This window comes from Trichogramma pretiosum, unplaced genomic scaffold (assembly GCF_000599845.2).
Source record: "Trichogramma pretiosum strain Unisexual culture from Peru unplaced genomic scaffold, Tpre_2.0 scaffold138, whole genome shotgun sequence".
Classification (NCBI taxonomy): Eukaryota; Metazoa; Arthropoda; class Insecta; order Hymenoptera; family Trichogrammatidae; genus Trichogramma; species Trichogramma pretiosum.
Window position 1 is genome coordinate 79,612 of NW_019641654.1, and position 27,282 is coordinate 106,893.

General features: G+C 37.7%; 2 protein-coding genes across 2 annotated transcripts in view; both read left to right on the forward strand.

Annotated features, from left to right (window-relative positions):
* LOC106651209 (putative leucine-rich repeat-containing protein DDB_G0290503) overlaps window positions 1-27,282 on the forward strand; it is a 165,879-nt gene that overhangs the window by 16,258 nt on the left and 122,339 nt on the right. The window contains exon 3 of the mRNA XM_023460113.1: window positions 6,797-11,516. Coding sequence (XP_023315881.1) covers window positions 7,008-11,516 — 4,509 coding nt within the window. The 5' untranslated portion in view covers window positions 6,797-7,007. The remainder of the gene's footprint in view (window positions 1-6,796; window positions 11,517-27,282) is intronic.
* On the forward strand, window positions 2,304-5,192 carry LOC106651160. The gene is made up of 10 exons (XM_014369549.2): window positions 2,304-2,554; window positions 2,662-3,122; window positions 3,192-3,507; window positions 3,600-3,638; window positions 3,730-3,909; window positions 3,994-4,169; window positions 4,230-4,337; window positions 4,411-4,642; window positions 4,713-4,877; window positions 5,015-5,192. Exons 1-10 carry the CDS (start codon window positions 2,425-2,427, stop codon window positions 5,113-5,115), a joined length of 1,908 nt encoding a protein of 635 aa, XP_014225035.1. The 5' UTR covers window positions 2,304-2,424; the 3' UTR covers window positions 5,116-5,192.

A 27,282-nucleotide genomic window follows, 5' to 3' on the forward strand; every position in this document is an offset into this window, starting at 1 on the left:
AAAGACCAGTGCGATGAAAATTCTTGCATATGTGGAAAATGTAAAAGAATCGGAAGGCTATAATATAACACCCAATTTTCCCACTCTCTAGCTTTCCACCAGTTTCTTTCGCGAATCCCACGGCTTAGTCTTGTTATTTGACTTGGAACTTTGATGTCTTTTTTTAGTAAATCATTGATAGCATTTTTTTCATACTCTTCAAATGAGTATAACTCATGAGACGATTCCATCCAATACTTTGTAAATTGTTCTGCTATGCCACGGCAAATAAAATGCATGTAATCAGGAATGAAACCTGCAGTAATTGAAAATTTTTCTAATAATATAAGAGGTGATGGTTTCTTCACACCAAAATATGGATTTGGTGATTCAAGACTGTGTATTGCGTGATCTATAACTTGCTCATCGGTACGTAAAGGAACGCGATTTTCTAAAATTGGATACTTCATAGCACCGCCTCTACCTGTATTGAAATAAAAACCTGGATGTAAGCACCATGGGCAACCAAAATTCGCATTAAATTGAACAAAACCTTGCATCGGTGGTCTTGCAATGGAATCTACACAACAACACATGGAAAATACTTTTATATTTCGTTCTTCTTCATTAATAATGCATCTAACACCATTTTGTGACAATCTATTCATGTATTCAACGAACGGACTTAAAAAGGTGCTCATATCAGGTTTGTCTTTGCCAAACCAAATTCCACAAACTATAGGTTTTTGTGTCCTTATTTCAATAGGTAGCTCATTTATAATCATCTGTATTGGCCAAATAGAGCATTTGGAGCTTTTAAATAGTGGTGCTCCATCAGTATTAAATGTAGTTGTCACAAAGTTGTTTTTTTCTTCTTCAGTAAGAGACTGAAGTAAATTTCTGTATAATCTGCCGTCGATTATGTCACGAATTTCGTCATGATTATGTTTTCTATATTCATTTATTTCCTCGTATTTGTTACTATTTTCTTCGATCTGAGATATTATTTCATTATCAACATTAAGAATTGCAAAAAAATCAGTGTACAGTGGGTCTTTGAGACCAATATGTAGATCACATAACTCACAATGTACTATACGATCTGAACGTTTAAAAGATTTGATGTATCTTTTGCACTGTGAACAAACTGCGTGATAATTTACTTCAGTTTCTGGGCAAAACAATTTATCGATAAAATATCGCGAATTTGGCAAAATAGGTGATTCGAACATAGCATTAATAATTTTTAGTAAATTTTCAAACCCACTGACCGAAATAGCATGAAATAAAGCAAATTTCAGAAGCGCTAAGAGTGTTTCGTTTCTTGTTACTACTAGAGGAGTAGTAATTATTTCATTTGCTTCATCTTCATTCACATAGTGATACAATTTCGGAAAATTATTCATCAGATCATTTTGCTCAACGTTGACGTTTCGAAAATCACTCAAATTGTCATTCGAATCGTTTGAATCCATTACAGAAGTATCGCTACTACTCATATAATCACTAGAATCACTAGAATCATAAAAAATCTCTTCATCGCTGTCCATACCTTCAGCACCTTCTAAATCATCATTTTCGAATAACTGATCATTGTCTTCGATTGGATTGTTGATGAATCTCACTGGAGGCGAATGAAATTGTTCTAGACGATTATTTTCCATAACATTGTCATATTCCTCACTATTTGCAGAAGATGGACTTTCATGAGTCGAACTGGATTCATCATCTGTACTTGAAGATGTGGTTATTTGACTGGAAGAATTACTTTCGCTTACTGGTGATAACGATTCAACAGTGCAGTTCTGAAATTAATGATAAATGATAAAAACCTCATTTTGTCTTTTCAATAAAATCAAGATTATTTTGACACATAATTGTCGATAATATTTACGTACACGCCATTCGTTTAATGCTTCAATATCTTGACTATTAGGAGAAGGACTTCGATCATTTTCACGTTCCATGATGAAGTAATTATGTACTACCTTGAATTTTTATTGTGGATAACTTATATATTTTTAATTTATCTAAATATGATTTTCCGAATGAGCACTTGACAATTAATTATTTTAACGAATTTCTGTGATGTTTATACAAATATACAAGCATTACTTTGTGCCAAGTACCTTTCGTTCGTCTGTTAGCCTTAGCTTTGAGAAATTATACTAGAGGGCTAATTTTTATTTTAATTTCAAAACGGAGTAAAAATGTTCAATAATATTTCAAAGATTCAACAAAATTTTATAAATTCTACAACAATTCTTTAAATGCTTAATCCGACTAGCTAGTTTCGAGTGAAAAACAAATGTAGTATTCTAAGCTAATAAAATTTTTCAAACGTTTTTAATGCTTATGTTATGTTTGAATTATGTTATGCTAACGTATGTTATGCTTGAATTCGAGTTTCATGGGGGTTCTGCAATTGACCTATAGTGGCGCGACATGCCTTCTGTTGCCCGTGCAGAATCAGTGACCGCGATTGTTAAGAAATTCGCGCCGCCTTTCAGCAACGTACATGCTTTATTAGAGGTTACATGTTTTATCTCGAAAGTATCGCTGCATCATCGAACTAGTAAGTTTTTCATTAGTAATAAATAAATAATCATTTTTGTTAATCATTGTTTCTTTGTGATTAACATAATTGATAAAGTATTGACAATGTTACTTCTTATTTTACAGATAACATGGAAAACTCTTGGGCGGCAGTCCATTTGTTTGGACACTGCAATGCAGAAAAATTGCAGTACGTCGAGATCAAAAAAGTCAAAAATTATTTTGAGGGAAAAGAAGAAGGTCAAAAATCTTTTATGATTGAAGTGGTAAATAAAAATGGTAAAGAAATCGATGCAATAGGCGAAGTTTTATATCTTGGAGCCAGCGAAGAGGCTGTAAAATCTTTGGTTGCTGCAAAAAGACCGAAAATCACGAATAAACGACGCAGCGAGGCCGAAACAGAACATTCAAATTACATGGAAAAAAAGAGGAAGCTAGATGGAAAATTATTGAAAGATAAGAAAATCAATGTCAACTCATGCGATGATGATGTAGAATCTCTTACAAATAATGAAGAATCTGATTCTAAATCAATAGAAATGGAGGAATCTGATGTTACAAAAGTGAAAAAGTCGAAGAGATCTAAGGTTTGTTCATAGATTTTATTATAACAATATTGACAATTATCATTATACTTATTTATATTCATTTTTCAGCTAACGCAGGAAGAACTGCAATTTAAAAATAATTTGAAAGTTTATGACAATAAGGTTAACAAGAGCATTCTTGATAATTATAAATTGATTAGAGGTGAGAAAGAAAATAGTCCAAGTACCATGAATAAAGCGAATGGATTGGAAGACCCAGAGTCGTTGTCAGAAAAAATAATGAAAGCTGAACGACTACTTGCAAGCTTGAAAAGCCAATTGCATAGCCAATCATCCCCCAGTAAAGCTCGAAAGAAGTTATTTGTTGGAAGCGAAGAGAATAGTGTTGGCGGTAAACAAATATCAAATCAAAATACAGAGCCAGGTATAATCATTTATATTAATTTATATGTTCAATGTTCATAATTATTCATTCATTATTTTCAATTTTATACAACTTTTGAATTAATTTTCAAGCATTTTCTAATTCTCAACGTGAATCTCTCCTTGGAAAAGGTTTGTTGCACATTAAAATTTATAAATTATTTTCAATATACAATAAAAAAGCTTATTTTCTTCATTACATTACTTTATTTTTTTATTACAGACAGTGATGACGACTTGGATGGAGTCAGATGGCAATTTAGTCAATCAAAACATAATATTATGGCATTCACTCCACCAATCCCAAATACAAATGGCAAAGATCCAGGAAAAAGTTTACTTGATAGCAATGAAAAACTATCTGATAGTATTTTATTGTCAGATTATGATTATGATCCTCAAAGTACTACTTTTTGTTTACCTACAGCTTGATTAAAGCATAACATGTTTTTTCATAAGACGCTTAATTTGATGTTCATCTTTGCAGCAGCCAGTACAGATTTTCAAGTTGATAAGCTGAAATCTAGTTTGTCAACAAAAAATATATTAAAAAGCCCAAAAAAGACTATGCAAAGATCTTCATTATGTGATAATGAAGAACCTGACATGATCAATAAATCAAAAGAAGAAATAAAGTCAAAAAAGGCAAAAAAAGCAAAGAAGGCAAAGAAGGCTAAAAAATCTAAAAAATCTAAAAAATCTAAAAAATCAAAAAATACAAAGAAAACCAAAAAGGTCAACTATGATCCAAAATTGTTTAAAGAACTTGAAGCTGATTATGGTGATAAATTCAAAGTTTTTACTGAAAAGGATCCTATAACTAATTTAGAGGTAATATACTACTTTTATACTGTTATAAATTTCAACTTCTTAATACTTTTGCATTATTTTCTCCTGATTGTAGGTTGAAAAAATTCATTTGATGTGTGGTGTTGTCATCAATTATGAAGATTGGGAAGCAATTCCATCGCCCAGAGATATAACACCAAGTCTGTACGTTAGAAAACTTTGTGATGCTATATGGGGAGAGGATGCTTTTGCCAATCGAGCTATGCAAGTTAAACAAGTTACCAGACACATACCTGGTCGTTCACCCAAACATCAGATTACTCCTCAAAAAGCAGCAGCAGTAAATGGTAAGAGTATAGTCTCATAAAATATAATCAACTCATGAAAATAAATTCATGAGAAAACTTATGCTTACAGGTTGTTATCAAAAATTTCTCAGATTAAAATATCCTATAAAGTCAGATTTGCCACCAAAGAAAAAAAAGTACAATACTAAAAAAATACAAGAAAATGAAAAATTATGGACACGATTCATAAGTCAATACATAAATCAATTGACAAAGACCCTTATCGAACAAACAAGTAAGTTTATTACTCTCATTTAAGTCAGTTGCTATTAACTAGTAATTTTGAAAATGGTTGAAGCATTCGCCAACTATACACTTGCATATTAAAATAACTTGCATTATTAAATTTATTTCACTTTTTTCTTGTATTAGAATCAGATGATTCTTCAGACAAAACAGCTAGTTCTACAAGTGATTCAGAAAAAACATCTGGTTCTGCGAGTGATTCAGACAGTTCCAGTTCATCAGAGTAGATACTTTATAATGAAGATAAATGCACGTGGAGAGCCTATTATATTTATTTCATGACTAGCAGAATTGACTTTTTAATCATCGTCTTTGCCTTTGGGATAGTCTACAATGAATCAGCGTCATAGTACGTCATAAGTAGTTCTGCTTTTCGGCGTTTAAAATACTTGTCTCTTTTTGAAAAATTTAAATGAGTCATTACTCTTAACAAAAGAATAGATTAGTAGAGCACCAAAGTTAGTATATTCTTTATAAATTAAAAATATGAGAAGTAGCTAAAGAATTATACGTGTTAAACTAAAGATTGTTGACTTATTTTAGTCGAAGATATTTATTTTTGAATTTTGAATTTTAAATTATAAGTTAAGCAAACATATTGCGATTCATTAAAATCGTTGTTGACAGATTTCAGTCAAACTATCTAAAATAAAAAATTGAATAAAAAAAAAATTATGAAAAATTGATATTTTGTTATTAAACGTTATTTGAAGTATTTCCTCTTCCCCAATAACAATAAAAGAAATTCAATTTTACTATTCACGTGATTGATTACGTAATTTATAACATAATTTGAATTACATGACTCAGTTACATCACAATTACGTAATTTTGATGTGACTAATTACATCACTCAATCACGTAAAAAATTACATACAGAGATATGTAATTGAATTACGTAATCCTTTTCAACAGGGCACAAAAACGTTCAAAAAATGCTCTTTCCTCCTTAACCACTCGAGTAAATCGAAAATACCCACTTTTTTAAGACTAATTCCGAAATAAAATCGCGAGATCTTCCGATCTAGTTACTATACTCTAAAAGTCGATTGGAGTTGTACTTTACAAGTCGCAGTGTAATTTACCTTCAAGTCCCTTTTTTTAGGTTATGAAGACACATTTTTGCATTTTTGACTTTACCTCTTGAAAGCTGAGATTAAAACCTATTGAAACACATATTTAGTATATTTTTCTAAATTTTATTTGAGCCTTTGCAAGTGAGCTGAAAACTGAGCAATTGGACAATTTTGGTCACTCCCGCGAGGTACTGGGGCAACAATGGCGTTTTGTCCCATATTACTGTTGGAGAGAGACCTATGAAAATATTTTTTTATTTCAGCCATTTAAAATATCATCTGCCCCTGCATACAACACTCTTATTATCATCTTCTACGTATTCATGAATGGTTGATTTTACTTAAAAGTGTGACATATATCTCGGAAAATAGATCATAAATGTGAATTTGCATAGCACTGTAAAATCTCGTAAACTCTTCAGGCTATTGTAAGGAACTTTTTGGCACAGTGTAGTATGAAACCCTCGCTGCGCTCGGTTTTTCAGTCGCTAGCTAACTTAAAGTATTATATATGATCCTTGCAGCGTAATTAACTATTTTAAGAAACTAAATTTATTAATATATTTCACATACCAGCGGCCCAAAAGTTGTGTTTTCCTACTGCTGCACTAAACGGGATATTGCTATTATTGGGCCTCGTGGTATGTGAAATCGTATACTGGCCTAGCAGGAAAAAAGAAAGCGCCAGTGCACGTTCTAATCGACCTCAGCTTCGCCTTGGTCACTTATTTTACGTGCCTTGAGACTTTTCTGATTTTCCCGGCCTGGGGCAGTAATATACTATTTATTAATAAAATGATATATTAATTGAAAATTGGATTTTTTGTTGCAGACAGTTTTGCTGATTGCCATCGCACTTACTCACGATAGATTCATGATTTCATCGTTGTCTATATAAATAGTTTATAAAACCAAGAGTATTGATTAGTGTAAAATTAAAAGTTTATGATCATTATTGTGAATTAGAATAACGTTACATAATTTTGTACATCTATTTAATGATAAAGAGACGGAGATGACTTATTTTTTATCATTGACATCTGATGAAAAAAAAGATGTCTTCGAGCGAAAAAAATTCATTGTCTAAAAGTCCAGACACTCGAACAGTCCTTCCCACTTATAATGTGACAGAGGCAGGTCAAATTTATTATGTTATTGTGGAAAAGCTTGTTTTTAAACTTAATGAAATTGAATATGAACTAAGATGTGCATGGAAAATTCTTGATATACTCAATCAAGAATGTATAAAAATGTGGGAAAAGTTAGAAAAACTTGATTACTTTCTTTATAATGAAATAGATCTCAAAAGTCCGTCAACGAATAATCATGTGAGAAGCAGAAGTATACAAAAACTTATTTCTGACCATTATTTGATACATGAGCAGAATAATATGATTAATATTAATGAAACTGATCAAATGAAATTGCATGATATTGAAAACTCGATTAGATCAGACATTCGACTTAGAAAAACAAAGTATCAAGATTTAAATAAATCACGCTACTTAAAATCGTTTCCTTGTTCTTCAGATTCTACTGAAAGTATCACATCCCACGTATCGTCTCAAGTACCATATTCAGAAAAACATATTATGTTTGGTACTAAGAATGAATTTTACGATGAGAAATTATGTAAAAATATGTATGATGATGTTTCTAAATTTGGAAGTTCTGACAAAATGTCCACTATATTGCATAATGATGATTATAAGGATAATTCTGAAAATAGAACCGATATTGATTTAGAAATTTTCTCGGCAACGAAAAATCTTGCAGATACTGAAAATAAAAGCTCGCTACATTCGAGCAAAGAATATATGAATTCTGGAGACTCAAAGAAAAATAATTACGAAAAAAAAGAAGAAATATACAGTTCAGCAGACTACAAAATATACCGTGGAAATACATCTGAAATAAGTGATCAAGATTTGGATTATCTTTCTACTCTGAATTTTATCAATGAAATTTCTCTTGAAACTCTCTACAAAGAAATTCCTTGCTTCAACAAATTGCAGGCAGATTTAGAATTAGATAATGTAAAAGATCTTAAGACACAAATGACCAATCAACGGTTAGAATATCGTGATACTAATGACGTTGAACTAGTAACAGAAAATATACAATTTAAATTTGAAAATAATCGTCTATACGATTCTCATTTTGAAACCTCGTCTAAAAATATTGAACATTTCAAATTTGATACAAATATTAATAAAAGTAATTTTAAAAAATCATTACTTTTACCGAAGTCTCTCACTATTGATAAAGATTCGTATGCTAACACCAGTAGCAAAGATTTTATAAATTTTTCTGTTCATAAAATTAATACATCGTATCAGAAAGTAGACGATGAACTTCATCCAAAGAATCCTTTTAAAGTCACTCAAGAAATACTTTCGACAGAACAGGAAGAGAAAGTTATTGTATCTGACAATGATAATAATGAAGAAAAAGAAGAAAAAGAGGAGAAAAATATCAATTTCTTTAAATCAGGCTATACATCTTTAGCTCATTGTGATAAATCTTTTTATAGTCTCTCGCCATCTTCACCCCCGTCCCCAGCACCTCACGATTCTAATCGAAGTTTTAACGAAGAATGCAATAATGATATAAACTATATTGACGAAAGCATGAATAATACCTTTAAAAAAAGTTGTGAAGAAGAAAGATTATGGAATGAAATTCAATTGTTTAGCAAACAAAAGTTGTACTCTACAAAAAAATGTTTACAAAATAATCAGATTGGCAAAGAGACAATTTACGATAGCTTTGATAATTCATCCGATCAAGTTAGCACTGAATCAAATAAAAATTATTCAATTATTTCACCTATAGATAAAAAAATTTTTCCATCAAGGCTAGAAAATGTTGATTCCGATAATATACACTTCACTTTTCCTGAAATATTCAATACATACAGTGCATCTGACTCAAATAGTGTATCTGTTATTCGATCTAGGTTATCATTGACAGTTGATAAACTATCAACAACATATGACGCTATAAATTTCGTCCCTCCACCAGCTCCAGAAGAAGATAATATTGGATTTTCAAATGACTCTAATAAAAAAATTAAGAAAAATAAAAAGAGCTTTACTATGATAAATTCTGAAGATGATTATCAAGTACTTGATTCCAAATCTTTAAGAAATAAAGAAAGCTTGAAGAAATCAACTTATAATAGTATTACCGACGCTTTGACTTACTATCCATCGAATGAATTTTGGAGAAGTTCTTCTTACTTAGAACACAACTTGAATCAGGAGAAATATGATGAAATGAAGAATCCCATTCATTCAAATGATTTTTTTGCAAAGCAAAAAGTATTTGATATTAAGGATGATGATCAGACACCGCCGTATGGCATTAATAAGCGCCAAAGTCCTATCAAAATCTACAAAAATCAAATTTCTTTGAATTTAGATGAAAAAGCAAGCTCTTTAATTGATCTGAAACATAATGACGAGTGTCAACTAAATATTGAAAAAGAAAATTATTTAGAATTTGACAAGGCAAGTTCAAAGGATCTAGAATATTCAAATTTAACAGCTGAGCATGATAAATATGAAAATTATCACCCAAATATCATTATTTCTCAATCTGGTTACTTGAGTATATCCACTGACATAAAAGATAAAATTCCAGATACAAATAGAAAAAAATTGAAAAGAAATCAATCAATTAAGAAAGCTGTCACTTCAATGAGTAGTTGGTTAAATGATTTCAATTTAACAAAAAAACAAAGCAATCAAATGATATCAAGAACGATTTCTCATGACGTATCTCAGTCAAATACAATAGGAATTAAGCCAATATCCAAAATCATCCCGATAAAGAAAAGAAATAAAAAGAAACAAGGTATTCAGAAAAGAAAAAAAAATTTAGTTACAAGTGTTTCAGGTATTATACAAAAAGCCAAATTTCCTTATCATTCTCAAGCTTTGTTAACACTTGAACAACCACAATTAGATCCGTATCCTGAATATCCCAAAAATTCTGTAATGATTGACAATAAAAAAGCAGAACCTGAAAAATGTATGAATATGTTAGCATTTCAAAAAAATTCCGAATCAAATCAACTCTTAAAGTTGAATAAAGATAAACGAACACCAGAATATGATAATACTAAATTGTTAGTCAAGCAAACGAGTTTTGATCAAGAACACCAAGCTATCATTGAAGAAAAAACTTTCGTTTGTGATCAGTTTCGCTCAACAGAATCAAAATTAGATCAATCTAATGACGAAAATTATTTGAATTTGATGGAAAACAACGAAAAACAACAATTTGAAAATTTTATAGAAAAAAAACCTCCATGTAATCAAGATGATATAATTTTTGCTACAGTCGGAGATATTAGAAAGTCATTAGATGTAGATGAAAATTCTGAAAATCAATCGATACAACCTTCTCATTTAAAAAGTAGTACAACAATGGAGTTTGCTGTATCCAGAGCTCTCGGTAAGTACAGAAGAAAACAGTACTCGTCAGAATCGAATAATAATAACATTGATTCGCACTTACCTATTGAGAAGGGAGAAAATTATGGGTCAAACTCTCGAAGTTTTGAAAGCTCTTCAAGTTTTGAAAATAGTCAAAGCACTTCTGAAGTAAAACCAAATTCCTTCGATGATAATTCATTTCAAGAAAATTTAAATAGTAATGTTTTGAAAGGAAATAATCAAATAGCTGTAAGATTCTCCTCCAAACAACAATCGTCACTTGAAATTCCATCCGTATCCATTCGAGCTGGAGAAGGTGACGATGACAACAAAAGTACTCATTCTTATCGAAGTACTTCGCGAGTATCATCAAGAAGACAAAGTACAGAGGAATCTATTGATTCAGAAGATGAATGGTACTGTTACGAATTAAAAAAACTTGAAGAACTAGAAAGATTATCTGAAGTACAAAATGAAATACAGTCTGTACTTATAGATGATACTTTAGAACCTAACTCAGTCATAAAAGAACGAATGTCATTAGTTTTTGAAGAATTAAAATTACGAACTTGCGTTGTTGAAGAATATAATTCTAGTACAAGTATGATCGTTGAAAATTCACATAAAATAACTAGTAATGACCATCTACCAAATTCACAACCTTTATTTGCCAAAATAACAGATTATCAGTCTTGGGTGCGTGAAGAAAAAAACATTGATGAAGAAAAAATTATATCGATTGAAGATGAATCTTCTGGGGAAACTTCTGGCCCAGATAGTGCTATTATTTCGATTGAAGAAGATGAAGAATCATTTCGCAAAGATTCTGAGAAGATGCATTTTTCATTATGTAAAACAGATAGTAATAAAGACAGAAACACAATCAATTCATCTGATTTGGAAAATTCTAACCGCGAAGATTTACATTTAGAAACTGAACATAAAGATGTAACGGAAAAAGATTCTAATTTAAACAAAAGTGAGTCCCAAGAAAGTCCTGAGGCAAGTGCTTCAAAATGGAAACTGTTAAAAGCTTTAAAAGAACGCAAAGCCGAAGATCGTTTGAAAGAAAAAGAAGATTTCATGAAAGAAGTTCCATCTGACTTAAAGGTAAAACATTTTGTAAGTTCCAATTACCATATATCATTCAGAAATTATTGAATTGTTCGAGCTAAAAAATTTTTATAATGTCGAATTAAGGCCTTATGTAAACCTTAAATTCTCTTTATTTTGAAATGCATTAAAATATTTGTAACGGTGGGATCAGGTGGGGGCTTATAATGATAAGTCGTAAAAGTTCGGTAACAAGTATTTGTTGTTTTATTAATAAACTAACGATTAATTATTTACAAATATAACAAATAAATTAAGCAAACAAAAGGGTTTGAGTTCAGTTAAAAAGAGCAGAAAGCAAAGAAAAGTATTAACTTTGATTGCAAAAGAAATAAGAAAAGCTATATCTTTGATCACGTGAGTGAAACTAGTAAGCAACAAAAGATTATTCAATATTAACAATTAGCAAAGATTAATCAATGATAGCCAAGCAAGTAGGTGACAGGCAAAGCGGACACAGGTGCGTCGGATTACCCGTTGGTCGGATAGGACCGGACACAGGTGCGTCGGATTACCCGTTGGTCGGATAGGACCGGACAGTCGGTACCTGGAACAAAGTGAGTGTCGTTTCATATAAGTATCTATCTATCGGAACAAGTGTCACACATAAGCAGCCCCGGGTCGGTCGGTGAGGAACGGAGGAACGGTACTGGGATCGGGTCGGGGATGCTCACGTGTGCCCACGAGAGTCGGAGAGAGTGCGTGTGCTCACGCACTAGAAGGTATGATTGTGTAACGTGTGCTCACGTACACTGCTTGATGCGTGTGCTCACGTATTAAGAATCGAGCTTCTCACCTCGTGTGCTCACGATGCGTCGTTCGCTTTGGCTAGAGCCGAATCTGCCTCACCGCTGAGCATTACCTGCTTATATAGGCGGGCGCCAGCGGTGGGGGCCGCGCGTTGCCTAGCAACGCGAGTACATGCGTGGGGCCTACAGCGGCGCGCTTGCCTGCTCCGCGGCTCGCTCAGCTGACCGAGTAGCAGACGAGTGTTCGTGCGGCANCCCCCCCCCCCCCCCCCCGGTTAGGAGAGTGAGAACTACCGGAGTTTTCACTCTTTTCATGCAAGACAGCACAAAAAAAATAAAAAAAGAAAGTACTCTTAGCGGTCCAACGTGTCTAATGTCACCAGTCTTGGGGTCCAGTCGCAGGAGTTGTTTTTCGCCCTTGTGGCGAATAACGCATTTCTTTGCACCCAGCGGAACCTCGACCAATGGTCCGCCGGGTACTTGTCGCGTCACCATGGTCCGTCCCTCCCGTGCTCTCTTGTCCGCCGCATCGTTTGTGGTTTATACTTTTGGCAACTGTCGCAGCTTCTCACGAACTTTGTGCCGTCTCGTAATATGCCGGGCCAGTAATAGTAACGAGCTAATCTTATCAACGTTTCATGTAGCCCTAGATGGCCTGATGTTTGGTCGGTATGACATTCGTGTAATGTCTTGTGGCGTGCATTTTTCGGAATGCAGAGTTTCCATTGTTCCGCGTGGGGAGTGTCGTTAAAATCTAACGTGTGTAGAATATGTTTATATAATTTCACGTCCGAAATGCAATATTCTGGGTTTTCGTCTGGTGATTTTTCGGTTTTTTCAAATGTCGCGCTGTACCAATTGTCAAAATCGTCTACGGCACAAATTTCTAGCGGTGATCTTGACAATGCATCGGCCACTGTATTTTCGGTACCTTTGCGGTATTTCACTTCGAAGTCCCATTGATTCAGCTCAATTGCCCACCGTGCTAGTCGACCTGAAGGATTATCAATTTTCGTAAGCCATCGGAGGCTTTGGTGATCGGTTATTACGACGAAGTGATATCCTTCGAGGTAGTCTCGCATTTTCCAAATGCCCCATTTGACCGCGAGGCATTCCTTTTCGGTGGCGGAGTAATTCTTTTCGGCTTTATTTAACGTCCTACTCGCGTACGCGATGACTCTCTCTTTTCCGTCGATGTTCTGGGTCAGTACCGCACCCAGGCCATCGTTGCTCGCGTCTGTTTGTAGTATAAACGTGTCGCTGAAGTTGGGGCAAGCTAATATCGGTGCTTTAATCAAATGCTCTTTTAATGTGTTGAATGCTTTTTCTTGTGTTTCGCCCCAAGTCCAACGAACGTTTTTGCGTAGCAATTTATTTAACGGAGTCTCTAGTGATGCTACGAACCGTCTATACCACGAAATCAATCCGGTGAAACGTCGTAGGTCTCGTAAGTTCTTTGGTGTTGGCATATCGGCGATGACTTTAACTTTATCCGGGTCGGTATGAATTCCATTTTTATCGATCACGTGTCCGAGATATTTTAACCGTTCGCATCCGAATTTACTTTTTTCCCAATTTGGTTTAAGTTTCGCGGCTTCTAGTCTGCGGAAAACTTCTTGTAATAAGGATCTGTGTTTTTCGTATGTTTCTGATGTTATCACGATATCGTCTAAGTAGCAGAAGACGTTCAGTTCCAACTCGGGGGTTATAATACTATCCATTAGACGCTGAAAAACGGCTGGGGCGGAGTGTAAACCGAAAGGCATGACCGTAAACTGCATTAGGCCTCGGCCTGGGACTGTAAAAGCGGTGTATTGTTTACTGTTTTCCGCGAGGGGTACCTGCCAGTAACCGTTTTTCAAATCTATTGTGGAAATGTATTTTGCTTCTCTGAGCTTATTAAGAATAGCTTCTATCTTTGGGAGCGGGTACGCGTCTTTTTTGAATACCTCGTTAATTTTTTTAAAATCGATGCAGAAACGGTATTCGCCTTGTTTCTTTTTCGCTAGAACTATCGGCGAACTCCATGCGCTAGTGGATGGCTCAATCACTCCTTGTTTGGTCATCTTTTCGACTTCGGCGTCTATTATTTTTTGCATTAAGGGGTTTCGCGGACGATATCGCTGTTTTATCGGTGTGTTCTTTAAGATTTTAATCTCGTAAGTCGCGTTTGGCGTAGGACCTTGTATGTTATCAAACGAGAGTTTTTCTTCCTCAACGAATTTATTAATTTCTCGCTTTTGGACTTCCGAGAACTCGCGCACTCCAGCTACTGCACAGATCTCATTGCCGGTGTGTAATTTTGTTTGACTTAGTTCTTTATCATTAAGGAAAACTTTTATATTTAGTTTGTTTAACGTGTCCATCCCAAGCAAGAAGTCATGCGGCAAGTCTGGCATTACATGGAATTGGACGTTTAATTGTTTTCCTGCTATTCTGCAGACTATGCTGGTTTTTTGATCAAGCTCCCTGGGGACTCCATCAGCCACCCTTGCCTCATGATATGTCTGTGTGAACTTTCAATTCCTAGTTTGGCCGTAACTGGCCATTTTTTCATTTATGTAAGATCTGTGCGCCCCCGGGTCCACGAGTGCTTAGAATCGGCTTATACGAATTCGTAATTCTACGAAGAATCTTCCGTCTGATTCTTCGAGACTCGAGTCGACGTTTTCTCGGTCTCTGTCTCGTTTTTTGGTCCGTGGCAGTCGCAAGTCAAAACATTGTCTTTACCGCAGACAGAGCAGAATTTTCGGCAGGGATTTTTACAGTTAACGCGGGAGTGACCTCTTTGTTTGCAATTCCAGCAATGATATTTTCGGTTGTACGGGTAGTTCGGGCTATCCACCGTTAGAGTTTCTCTAGTAATACTTATTTTCTTAGTATCTCCTTTTAGCTTCTCATAATTTTCGACTTCTTGAATAAGTGATTCTACTGTATCGATTTGTGATCTTTTTATGTAGATTTGTAACTCTGCTTTCATGTTATAATAGATGTCTAATTGTTTTGAAGGTGGAATGCCTCCTCTTCGCCACATGAGTGTCGCTAACGTGTTTACGTATTCTTCAATCGATTCTGAGTGGCCCTGCACGCGTTCGGTAATTTGCCTATCAAGATTACGTTTTTCTTGCGGGGACAGGTAAAAATCTCTTAATTTGTTAACGAACGCGTCCCAGTCTCTGCAATCAGTGGCAAAATTCCTATACCATTCTAATGCGTTACCTCAAAGTATTTCCGGTATGCCGTACAAAAGGTCTGTTTTCGTGAAACCGCATCCCGTTCTTAGCTATTCTAAGCGGTCAAGAAAGGTGTGCAAGTCTTTGCCATCGAAGTGGCAATTCCATTTTCGTATCTGGTCAAGGATTTCGCGTTTTGAATCTATCTTCGGTTCACGTCGCGTTGGGGTTGACGTTTCAAAACTTATGTCGGGTTCGCGATCCTCTCTGTTACGTATTTTACTCTGTGCAGTTAATATTTGTGCGCGAATTCGTTCCGTTTCCTGCAACTTTTGTTCAAGCTCTGCCCGCATTCTGTCCATAGCTTCAAGTGATTCACGAATCACGGCAACGTTTTGATTGTACTCATCGTGTTTTTCTTTCTCGAGCTGTAATTCGGTTTTTAGATCAAGAACTCCTTGTGAAAAATCGTGCGTAATGTCAATTTTTTCATCGTAATCCGGAGGGTCTTTTTTATCTTGTGTGCAAACCTTCCATCGTGTAGGATTCCCATTGCAAAAATCGCTTTTGAGACCCCAATGTTGTATCATTTAGTTTGTTGAAGCCAAGCTACCACAGCCATAATCTATGATGAAGCCTTCCTATATTTTCATTGCTTGAACAGCCGTCCCTCCTTATACGCGGCTTTCTTATAAGCGGGTTTGACTTGCCGCGCTTTGGTGCTTTTTTCCGGTCCCTCCTTTTACGTGGACTCTCCCTCGCTTTACGCGGATTTGCGAGTGATTTTCTTTTTTTTTTATTCAAGAAAATATAACCATAAATTAAACCGCATTCGTCGCATTATTTGTCGCTTTATATTTAAACTCTCTTAAAGTCATGCCTCCATCAAAACAGAATCCCGCGATTAATAAAAAATGCAGGAAAGTTCAGAATATTGCCGACAAAGTCAAAATTATAAATCTTCTCAAGCAAGGTGAGAAAGTTGCCGTCGTTGGGAGAAAATTTGAAATTAGCGAATCATCTGTGCAAGCAAAAAGGGATAATAGCGAAAAAATTTTACTCTAAATCTATAGTCAAAATCATTGCTCTAATTCAAAATGCAATTGAGGAGGCTCTTAGTCAAAATCCGGTGATGACTCGTGGCTTGAGTTTTAAGCATTCATGCGATTTAGCTATCAAAATTTATGAGAATCTTTACAAGGATCATCGTCAAAAAATTAAGCGAAGTCGTAGAACTGATTTTCTGCAAAATAAATAGATCTATTTGCCAATAACATGGCGAGATTTCAGAAAAAAAATTTGTATTCCATTTGAAAAAGGTGAAAATGTTGTGTTGTGTACGCGTATGCATGTATGCGATACAGTGGACTTTTTCATATTGGCGCTCCAGTAGCGCTAGCGAGTAAGCGAGTACGTGGCGAATTCAGTCTGGCACTGACCTCCGCTACACCTGTATGGTGATCTATGCAATAAATATAAATTTAATTATACCAGTGCGCCTACACCTTATTTATACACCTACGGCCACATCATTTTGGCGACGAGGATGGGATCTACGTGGCAAATATAAAAAAGCTGATACGCGAGTGTTACTACAATTCAATATCACCCATTGCAGTCCGTGCACGAGGTCAGTAGAGTGAGGTTATGCCCATTACCACACTACAGTGATTATACAAATACACGTCGCGAGTGTGAGAGTTCTCTGGTGCACGTTGTCGTGATACATCGCGGCATTATTGGTGCAACAAAAATTTCAATTCGCTCAGCTCCCAATTGCGTGGTTTAAAAAGTACATTGAGCCATAGCAACGTGCACCGCATTCTTGTGAAAAATCAACATGGCGGGAGATGGAACACCACCGCCGACAAATACGACGGATTCGACGACGACGACGACGACGATTCCGGTTCCGGCAGCGCCACCTGTCGTAGCGACTTCCATAAGCATCAAGCCGTTCGACATTTCACGGCCTACAGAGTGGCCCCGATGGGTGTTGCTACTAAATTTCAACTTCACGGCAATGCGCGTCACTGACGAGGTACTGAAACGAGCATACTTTTTCACGTGCTGCGGCGATGAAATGTACCACCTAGCCTGTAACCTGCTGCATCCACGAGCAGTCGACGAAGTTGCGTACGAGGATATAATAGCGTTGCTAACCTCACATTTTCACCCTCAAGTCAATGAAGTCGCCGCGTACTACAGATTTCACAACTGTACGCAAAAGTTGGGACAAAAAATTGCGGAATTCGTTGCCGAGCTGCGTAGATTGGCGTCGGACTGCAACTTTGGCACTATTCTGGAGAAGATGATTCGAAATCAGCTAGTCTGTGGGCTGCGCGACAATGCGGTACGCACTCGATTGTTGCAGATGGAAAAATTGAACTTGATCAACACCATTGAAGCTGCGAGCAGAGCAGAGACGGCTCTCTCGCACATGCAAGAGATGGGAGCTTCAAGTACATATGTGCAGCAGACAGCAAACGGCTCGAACGTCCATACGCTCAATGAGATTCAGGCCAAGGAAATTTTGCAACTACAGGCAAAATTAAACAAGTAGCCGGACGGCAATGGGAAAAAGTGTATTCGATGCGGAGGCGATCACATCGTGCCTCAGTGTACTATGGAGCCAACCTCGTTATATTGCACATGCTGCACTAAATTTGGGAACGTTGCTACGGTGTGCCAAGCCGCTCAAGGTAATAGTGCAAAGAAAAGGAACAAGAAGCGGAGCAATACCAATGCTACAGAGCATAGAGATGGTGCCACCCCAACCATTACGAGTACACCAGCAGCAGCTGCACATCAGGTCACAGCCAGCCAGGATACACCGCACGAGGATCACTACAGGACCTTACAGCTGTCTGAGGACCAGTACAGGCATTTAGGATTGTTTCAGCTACATTCTAGCCTAGCTAATAATAAGCAAACTACGGCAATTCCACCAGCAATTCTGATTTCAGTGCAGCTTGACGGGCAAAATCTGTGCATGGAGGTGGACTCAGAAGCTGCTGTTGCAGTGATGCACATCAATACATATACAAGACTCTGGGGTCCTCCCTGCAGATTAGATCAGATTACCGAGTTCAGACTGGACTGCTTCCAGGGCACTGACATACAAATACTTGGCAAAAAAGAATGTCTCCGTGAGCTACCATGGCATAAAAACCATACTACCATTAACCATCGTGGCTGGATGCAAAGATCAGGGCTTATTGGGGCGAAATTGGTTCAAGCCGCTTGGGCTTTCAGTACAGGGACTACACTCGTGCAGCCTTGATAGAAGAGAACCGTGACCTTGGCGAATTCAAGGGTCCGGAGATTAAATTGGAATTTGATCGCACTGCAGCACCTATCTATCTGCGCAGTCGACCAGTTCCATACGCACTGCAAAATAAAGTCGCAGATGAGCTACAGCGCCTGGAAGACTAGTGCTAGTGCTAGTGCCTATATCTTACTCCAAGTGGGCTACACCAGTCGTCGTCATAACGAAGCGTGACGGAACACTACGATTGTGTGGCGACTACAAGGCCACAGTAAATCGAGTACTGAACCCTGATCGTTACCTGTTGCCAACGCTGGATGATTTATTCGTCAAGTTATCAGGCGACACTATTTTCTCCAAGTTGGATTTGGACCAGGCTTTTACACAGCTACGCATCGATGAAGAAGTATCTCACCTTCTAGCAATCAACACAATTAAAGGCCTATTTGCTGTCAAGAGATTACCCTTCGGGATATCAGCGGCACCAGGTATATTTCAACGCTTAATTGAAGGTTTGCTGGCGCGCGTCGATGGAGTCGCAGTGTTGATCGACGATATACTCGTCGCTAGCAGTTTAGTGCAGGAGCACGCCGAGAAATTGACGCGTGTCTTAGACATCTTACACAAGCATGGGCTTAAAATAAAGCAGTCCAAATGCGAATTCTTTGCGCATCAGGTGGAGTTCCTTGGACATAAAATCGATGCGAGTGGTATATACCCCTTGCCGGACAAAATAGATGCAGTGCGCAAAGCTCCAGCTCCGCAAAACAAAACCGAATTGCAAGCGTTGCTTGGACTAATCAATTTTTACGATCGGTTCCTGCCTAATCGAGCCACCACGTTCGAACCATTATACAAATTGCTCAACAAGGACACCGAGTGGGCGTGGACCGACAAACACGAGGCAGCCTTGAAGATCATCAAGGACAGGTTCACCAGCCAACCCATACTTACCCATTACAACGGCAAGGATCGGCTGGTCCTGTCGGGAGACGCCTCGCCGTACGGAGTAGCTGCGGTGCTTTCGCATCTCATGGACGACGGCACAGAGAAGCCCATCTACTGCGCCTCTCGGACACTGTCGCCTACTAAAAGGAATTATGCTCAAATCGACACAGAAGCGCTCTCAATTATTTTCGGTGTACGAAAATTCCATAAATACATTTATGGCAGATCTAACGTTCTGTTTATCACAGATCATAAGCCGCTCTTGGGCGTGTTCAAGCAAGGAGCTCCAACGCCAGAGCATCTGTCACCGAGGATGCTTCGCTGGTCACTTATGCTAGGAGCGTACGATTATCGTTTTGTCTACCGACAGGGAAAGCAGCATGGTAACGTCGATGCCCTATCCCGGTTGCCACTGCCGCACCACCCTGACGATCAGTTTCCCGAGCCTACAGGAATTCACCTTCTCGAAGTGACAGATGGCCCTGTCAATTGGTCAGACGTTGCAGTGGCAACCAGTCAAGACGCAATACTAAGAATCATCGTCAAGTATGTACAGTCCGAATGGCCAGCGAAAGTCTCGCCAGATTATAAACCATATTGGACTATACGTGATGAAATATCAATTCAGCGTAACTGTCTACTGCGAGGCGACAAGGTAATTGTACCGAAAGCGCTGCAACATCGTGTACTGACGGCAATTCATGCTACACATCACGGCATTGTACGCATCAAAAACGTTGCACGTGCTTACGTTTGGTGGCCTGGGCTGTGTAAAGATGTTGAGAGCACAGTTCGAAGCTGTAATACATGTCAAGAAAATCGGGACAACCCACCTGCAGCTTCACCACGTTCGTGGCCAATTGCGACTTCTGCTTGGGAAAGAGTACACATGGACTATGCAGGCCCAGTAAATGGAGAAGTGTTTCTAATTGTCATAGACACACTTTCCAAATTTCCGATTATAAAGCATGTATCTTCGATGTCAGCTGCTGAGCTGATAATGACTGTGCGAGCAATATTCGCAGACTTCGGAGTTCCTTCACTAGTAGTCACCGACAATGGTACACAGTTTAAATCAAGAGAATTCATGGAATTTTTATCAAATAATGGAGTGAAATTCATGAATTTGCCACCATTCCATCCATCGTCCAACGGGGTAGCTGAACGTACAGTGCGTACATTTAAAAGTTTGTGGAAAAAGCACGCAGACGTGTGCCAAACAAGAGTACGCCTCGCACGAGTGCTTTTCGCTATGCGCACAGGATCAAGCGTACAAGCAGAAGAAACTCCGGCTAAGATCTTCTATAAGCACCTTCAAGTTCGTACTCCACTGGATCAGCTTCGTCCTCACAAAAATTTTGGGGAAAAGATGGCTGAAGCAAAGAAAAATTATTCAAGAAGCTTCGAGGAAAATCACACCGTCCGCTTCAGAGATTATAGAAAAAATAAACCTAAATGGTCGAAGGGCAAAATCTGTGAAAAACTTGGGGCCCGACTTTATACAGTCGAAGACGAAGAAGGAGCTTTGCACACAAGAAGCGTCAACCAGTTGTTCACAGATGAATCAGAAAAGCCTGTTTACTCTGATACGTCAAGCAGAGCCGACTCCGCGACCCAAATCGACGAAAGCTATATTCTCGAGGATGATGGATGTGAATCCCCAGATCAAGAAACGCGCGATGCACCTCAATCTGGAACACCCGAAGAATCAGCTGCAACCCCTCAGAAAACAGACGAAAAAAAAGAGAGGGCATCGAAGAAAACACCTCAAAAGGTACACGCGGAACCGCAGGTGGCAGTTGAAAAAGAGGAGAGAGAAGATCTTAAAGATCAGTCAACCAACCGAGAGCCAAGACCGCGGAGACAACGCAAGGCACCCGACCGATACTGCTGCACCTAGTTCATGGAAGAAAAGAGGCTACATACCTTTTGTTTTCTCTATTACCTAGATTAATTCTAAAGTTCTTATTACTTAATCAATCCTAAAGTTATCATTATTTAAAATCTTAAAAATTATTTAAAATTCTAAAAATTAATTGAAATCCTACTATTATTGAAATGAATCTAGAATTCTACTAGATATGTAAACTAAATTTAAATTCTATTTATATCTGATTAAATTAAATATTCATAACAATTTTCTGATCCACTGTCAATAATACTACAACAATGGTAACTGTTTTCTTTATTTAGAGATACGGGAATAATATTACCATAATACCCTGCGACCATCTAAGGGAGGAGAAGTGTTGTGTACGTGTATGCATGTATGCGAGACAATGGACTTTTTCATATTGGCGCTCCAGTAGCGCTAGCGAGTAAGCGAGTACGTGGCGAATTCAGTCTGGTACTGACCTCCGCTACACATGTATGGTGATCTATGCAATAAATATAAATTTAATTATACCAGTGCGCCTACACCTTATTTATACACCTACGGCCACATCATGTTGAGTGACTTATAATGTAACCCCTTGTTTCCCATAAGAAGTTGGTCTCCGTATGCGCGGTTTCTTTATTCGCCATACTTTTTTTAACCGAACTCTCGCGTATAAAGAGGGACGACTGTACCACTTTTATTTTAGATTTTTAAACATTGAATTCCAATTTTTGGAATATTTGGCTTATAGAACGCTTTACAGAAGCTCAAATATTTTTCCCGCAGTAGCAACCTGGATCCTGAACGTCAATCAGTTCTTTTGGAATATTACGATAAGAGGGCTATTTTCGGAAAAAATACTACTTCCCGAAAAAAGCGTAAAAAAATATCTTGCAACTACTAATATTATATCACTTTAACTAGGTATATCCCTTTGTTTGCTTGTACGCGTCGCGAGTATGTCTACGAACGCTTATGAGCAGGATTTTTAAATAAATAAACACTCCCGAATAATTAACAAAATACTTGGCTTCATTTAACAACAAAAGAAAAGGTGGTGTAGTACTGTGAAACAAATTGGAGCGGAGGCCAGACTCTCACGCTTCGTTTGCTCTATACAACTGAGCCTTGCGAGCAGGGCCGCGAGCGTTGCCCCCTCCTTACGGGCCCCCTACGTGAGCGACTCGCTTGCTCACTTAGATGGGAACATCCAACACCCTTTGAAACTTATTTTGGGGTAAAATAATATTCAATATTTATTTTGCTTTATATTGTCATATTATTTGGAGCCACTAAACAATCAATTATTTACTGCATTATTAACGATATCCTATGGCATGTATGGACCACCCAGTTAGCACAACACATGCACAAAGCCAACCTACAAAACTGAGACACACGTGCAGCCAGTAGTGAACACAACTTTACCGAATGGAGGTAAGACCGAGAGTCGATAGAGAAGGATGTAGGCACGAACACATCAATAGTTTGAAAGGAAGAAGCCACTGCGAAACCTGTACCAATCAGTGTAATAAATCAAATAACGCCATCAAGCCATACAACACAGTCAAGCTCCACATACTGCCACGAAGAATGTACGGAACTGTAGGGTTATCAATAGCTGGAACAGTGCCACTGGGCACACGTTCAATTGCGGCCCAAAGCCTTGGACGACTCTGCAGTAGCATTAACATAGCCGAAACTCCACTCACTGTACGACTATCAGCCCTTCCCTTTGCTATCTACTAGGGGTGTGTGAGTACTCGAAAAAAAATTCGATTCAACGGAGCTGAGTTCAAGTACACCTCTTTCGAATCTTGCACTCGCATAATTCGAAAAAACTCGGCTCCATCGAGTTGGGTTTTTTCCGAGTACTGGCACACCTGTCTGTCTATATGAAAATGACATTAATAAGGCATGTTAACCTTATGAATCGGTGGCCTGATCACCTGACCATTGGCTACTCTTCTTTGCTATCTCGGGCTGCTAACACCCTTGCGAGTATAAATTGAGCGTGGTCCTTCACAGCATTGTCATTCATTTTTGAACAACCAACGAAGCACCACCAAAGCTCTGCTAAATTGACCTGCAAAATGATTAAATCAATGAACTTCTGCTAGATTTGGATTTTATTATCGAGAATATTACAGTCTCTCGCTGTAGCTCGTCTCAGTACCTTCTGAAAATTATGACAACTGAAAATAAATACTACTCGAGAGAAAACAAAAAAAAAGGAAAAATTTGAACACGTAAAGTATACAAAAAATACTCACGAAAATATCTGTATCTCAGTTCAAAATCAAAATTTTTGAGTTTCGAAAAATGCAATGAAAAGGAGACAGTGGAAGACGAAATAGAGGAACGAAGGCCAAGGGATAGGAGCGAAGTTAAGGTCGTAGATTGTAGTAGACTTGGTCGGTCGAGCGGATGTGTGAGAGTGTTTGTGAGAGCGCGTAGTGTAAATGTATGAGAGAAAATAGGAAGTATTTCGTGGTGTAGAATTGTGTGTAATAGTCGTGAAAATCGGAGTAATTGTAACGAGTACCTTGGCCCTTCAAGACATGGTTCGAGTCCACGTGTCGCGTTTCAGGCCTGTGCGTGGCCATCTTGCAAAGCAGTACTTCCGCCTTGGACGCTCGTGCGAGAGCAAGCGAGATAGCGCGTATCATCTTGGTCGTGTGTGACCGAATCGCGCGTCTGCTAGTACGCGGCACTTGACTGAGACTCGCGTCGGGCTAGCGTTGTAACCCGCGCGTTTTCCCCTTGGACTTGCGTATTATCGATTGTTTCCGAGGCGTGATGCGATGGTAGTAATGGAAAGCTGAGATGAAATAGCGAAACGAAGCGCGAGAATAGTAATGATTGGATGAATGAGCATGAAAGTTGGAGTTGAATAAAGAAACGAGTATTTGTGTGCGAAAGTACATTTTTGCGTTTTTTTTTCGCGACCCCCTCTCACTTATTTCCAGCTTGGACTGCCAAAGCTCGCGGCGCACTTGGTGGCGGCGCGACCTCTTTTGAGGTAATACTCAAGGACAGGCTACCCGGAACCTCTGTGAATATATAATAGAACTGCAGGCCGAGCATGGGCTAGGACGCAAAACCTCGCACGTCTCAGTATATAAGCTCTTGAGCCTTGATGGAGCAATCTCATCCGTCACCTGTCATCATCACTACTGATATGCTGCTAAGAACCACGTATACATTAACGAAAATCAGTTGACACAAATTTTAAGAAATATATCGACTTACTTGCACAAGTCATCGCCGAATCAAAATATCGTCCTATTGCATAGAGCGGTTATCATTCATTGTATGTTAATATATAACATGGTAAAAAGCACGAGTTTTTTGTTTAAAATCGGTTTTTCATGACCCATGGATATCGAGAACTTACCAACTATTCCAAAAATTCGAATTGACGGTATTTGCACCATCCGCGTGCCATCGCTGTCATAAAATATGCCCATGACGGCCACGTGGTCTTCCACGCAAGCTTCGATAATCCGACGAGATAAAATTTATTGTTTAAAATCGGTTTTGCATGACCCATGGATATCGAAAATTCACCAACTACTCGAAAAATCGAATCAACGGTTTTTGCCACAGCCGCGTGTCATCGCTCTCATAAAATATGCCCATGACGGCAACGACTTTGGTTGCGCCTGCCTCGACCGACCAACGAGAGCAAGATTTATGTTTAAAATTGGTTTTCCATGACCCATGAACTGTAGCTACTTGTACGTATAGCAAAGTGAAATTGATTTATGGAAAATGATAAAAAATGAATACTAAATTCTAGAGAATTGTACACAGGAGTAGCTACAGTTCATCTTATGGCTAGCTTTTGGTTGCGACCATGGCCAATTGGCTAACGAACAAAATGAAACTACATAGGCTCCTTTAGCTGAATGCTTGATCTTGGATTTCTGCGACAGGTAGCTTAGATATGCGTATAGCTTGCGTTGATGACCAATACCCTCATTATTATTGTACTCAATTGTTTCTAAGTATCTAACTTGACAAAATACTTTCAAATAGGCTATTGAAAAGGGTTATCATTTGTGTTATTGAAAAAAAACATTTTTTTTACTTTTACAGCCTAATACTGTAATTGAAAAATGATAAATAATTAAGCCCCCTGTTAGCCCTTAACGTTGTCACTGATGGATGTTTTTCGTTCGGAAAAAAAAATTAAACATTAATAGAGATGGATAATTTTTGAATCAGCATTCGATGGGAAAGACAGGCCTTCTTATCAATTTTAATTGACTCTATTTGATTATTTCATAATTCCAAAGCCAAAGAGCATTTGGCGGGGAAGTGGCTCATTGTTGGCCGGCGTTGCTAAGGACGTTTTGTGCTGAACGCTGTAGTGTAAAATTAACTTTTCAAGACACTGAAAATAAATTATTTTGGAGAAGCGATGATAGTTTTCGTTGATATTTATTGCGCAAACACCGTCGAAAAAAATTAGCTTCCTAAAAAAATTTTTGATCCTTTTTCTAAATTTTTTTTTTCACATGTAACTTTCATCGATTATTTATTGAAAACTTTGCTTCTTATCTCTTATATCAGTGTCATTTTATAAATTTCATACGATTCCCTTTAATTTGATGTAAATAACATAGAATCAATAATGTCTCTAACTATTTTTAATTTGATCGGAAAATGTGTCCGCTTTGTCGTGGACATACTATGTAGTTATGAAAAGAGTAGTTATGAAAAGAGTGCACTGTGATATTTTCCTTTGTATATTTAAAGATATCAAGAGCAGTGTTTAACCCTTCAACGAGATTATTCAATCCACAGTATCTATCGTGCATTTTAGTACTTTTACAGCGATTTATAAATTGTATGATTTGACTTAATTTTGCCCCGCCGCGCGGCACTGGGAGAGTTGACGTGAAATGCCACATATATATTGCTATGTGGGCCGAATGGGGTTCTACCCCGAGCTCCGAATCAAATAAACCAAATCAAATCTCTCTTACTTATGCATATACGATAATACATAGAATACGTATGTGCTGTCTATGCGTATACGTCGCGAGACTCTACGCACTATCATGCATGTTTTCAAATCTGATATTGATTAATGCATGTATATATACGTGTCTACGAGCGTGTATTTTTTCAAGGAAAGTTGAAATTTTTTTATCATGTTATACAGGGTGTCCCAAAAGTATGGAACGGGGAATCCAATGGTGACCTTGGATTTGACCTTGAACATAACCTCAAAGCTGCAGCGACTCAAAAATTAATTTTTCAAATGTAACCCCCATTTTTTATTGCAGATTTGAAAAGAGTGGAAAATTTCACGTCGAAATGTATGTACAGTTTTTTTTAAAGACCATTTTAAGGGTGCTACAGGCTCAAATGAAACCCCGATTTAACCTAAAATTAAGCTCAGAAGAACTTCATTTTCTAACTGTACCGCCCCCAAAAATTATATTCGAAAAAAAACATGAAGGCCTATTCAAACGTAAAATTTTTTGCTCTTTTCAAATCTGAAATAAAAAATTGCGGTTGCCGTGTAAAAACTCGACTTCGAGTTGCTGCAGCTTTTAGGTTATGTTCTAGGTCAAATTTAAGGTCACCATTGAAAAGAGCGAAAAATTTTACGTTTGAATAGCCCCTTATGTTTTTTTCCAATATCATTTTTGGGGGCGCTACAGTTAGAAAATGAAGTTCTTCTGAGCTTAATTTTAGGTTAAATCGGGGTTTCATTTGAGCCTGTATCACC

Coding starts and splice junctions, on each gene's coding strand:
- LOC106651160 (XM_014369549.2), top strand. CDS start 2,425: ATGCCTTCTGTTGCCCGTGCAGAATCAGTGACCGCGATTGTTAAGAAA. Junction 2,555..2,661: donor ATCGCTGCATCATCGAACTA/GTAAGTTTTTCA, acceptor CTTATTTTACAG/ATAACATGGAAAACTCTTGG. Junction 3,639..3,729: donor TGAATCTCTCCTTGGAAAAG/GTTTGTTGCACA, acceptor TTTTTATTACAG/ACAGTGATGACGACTTGGAT.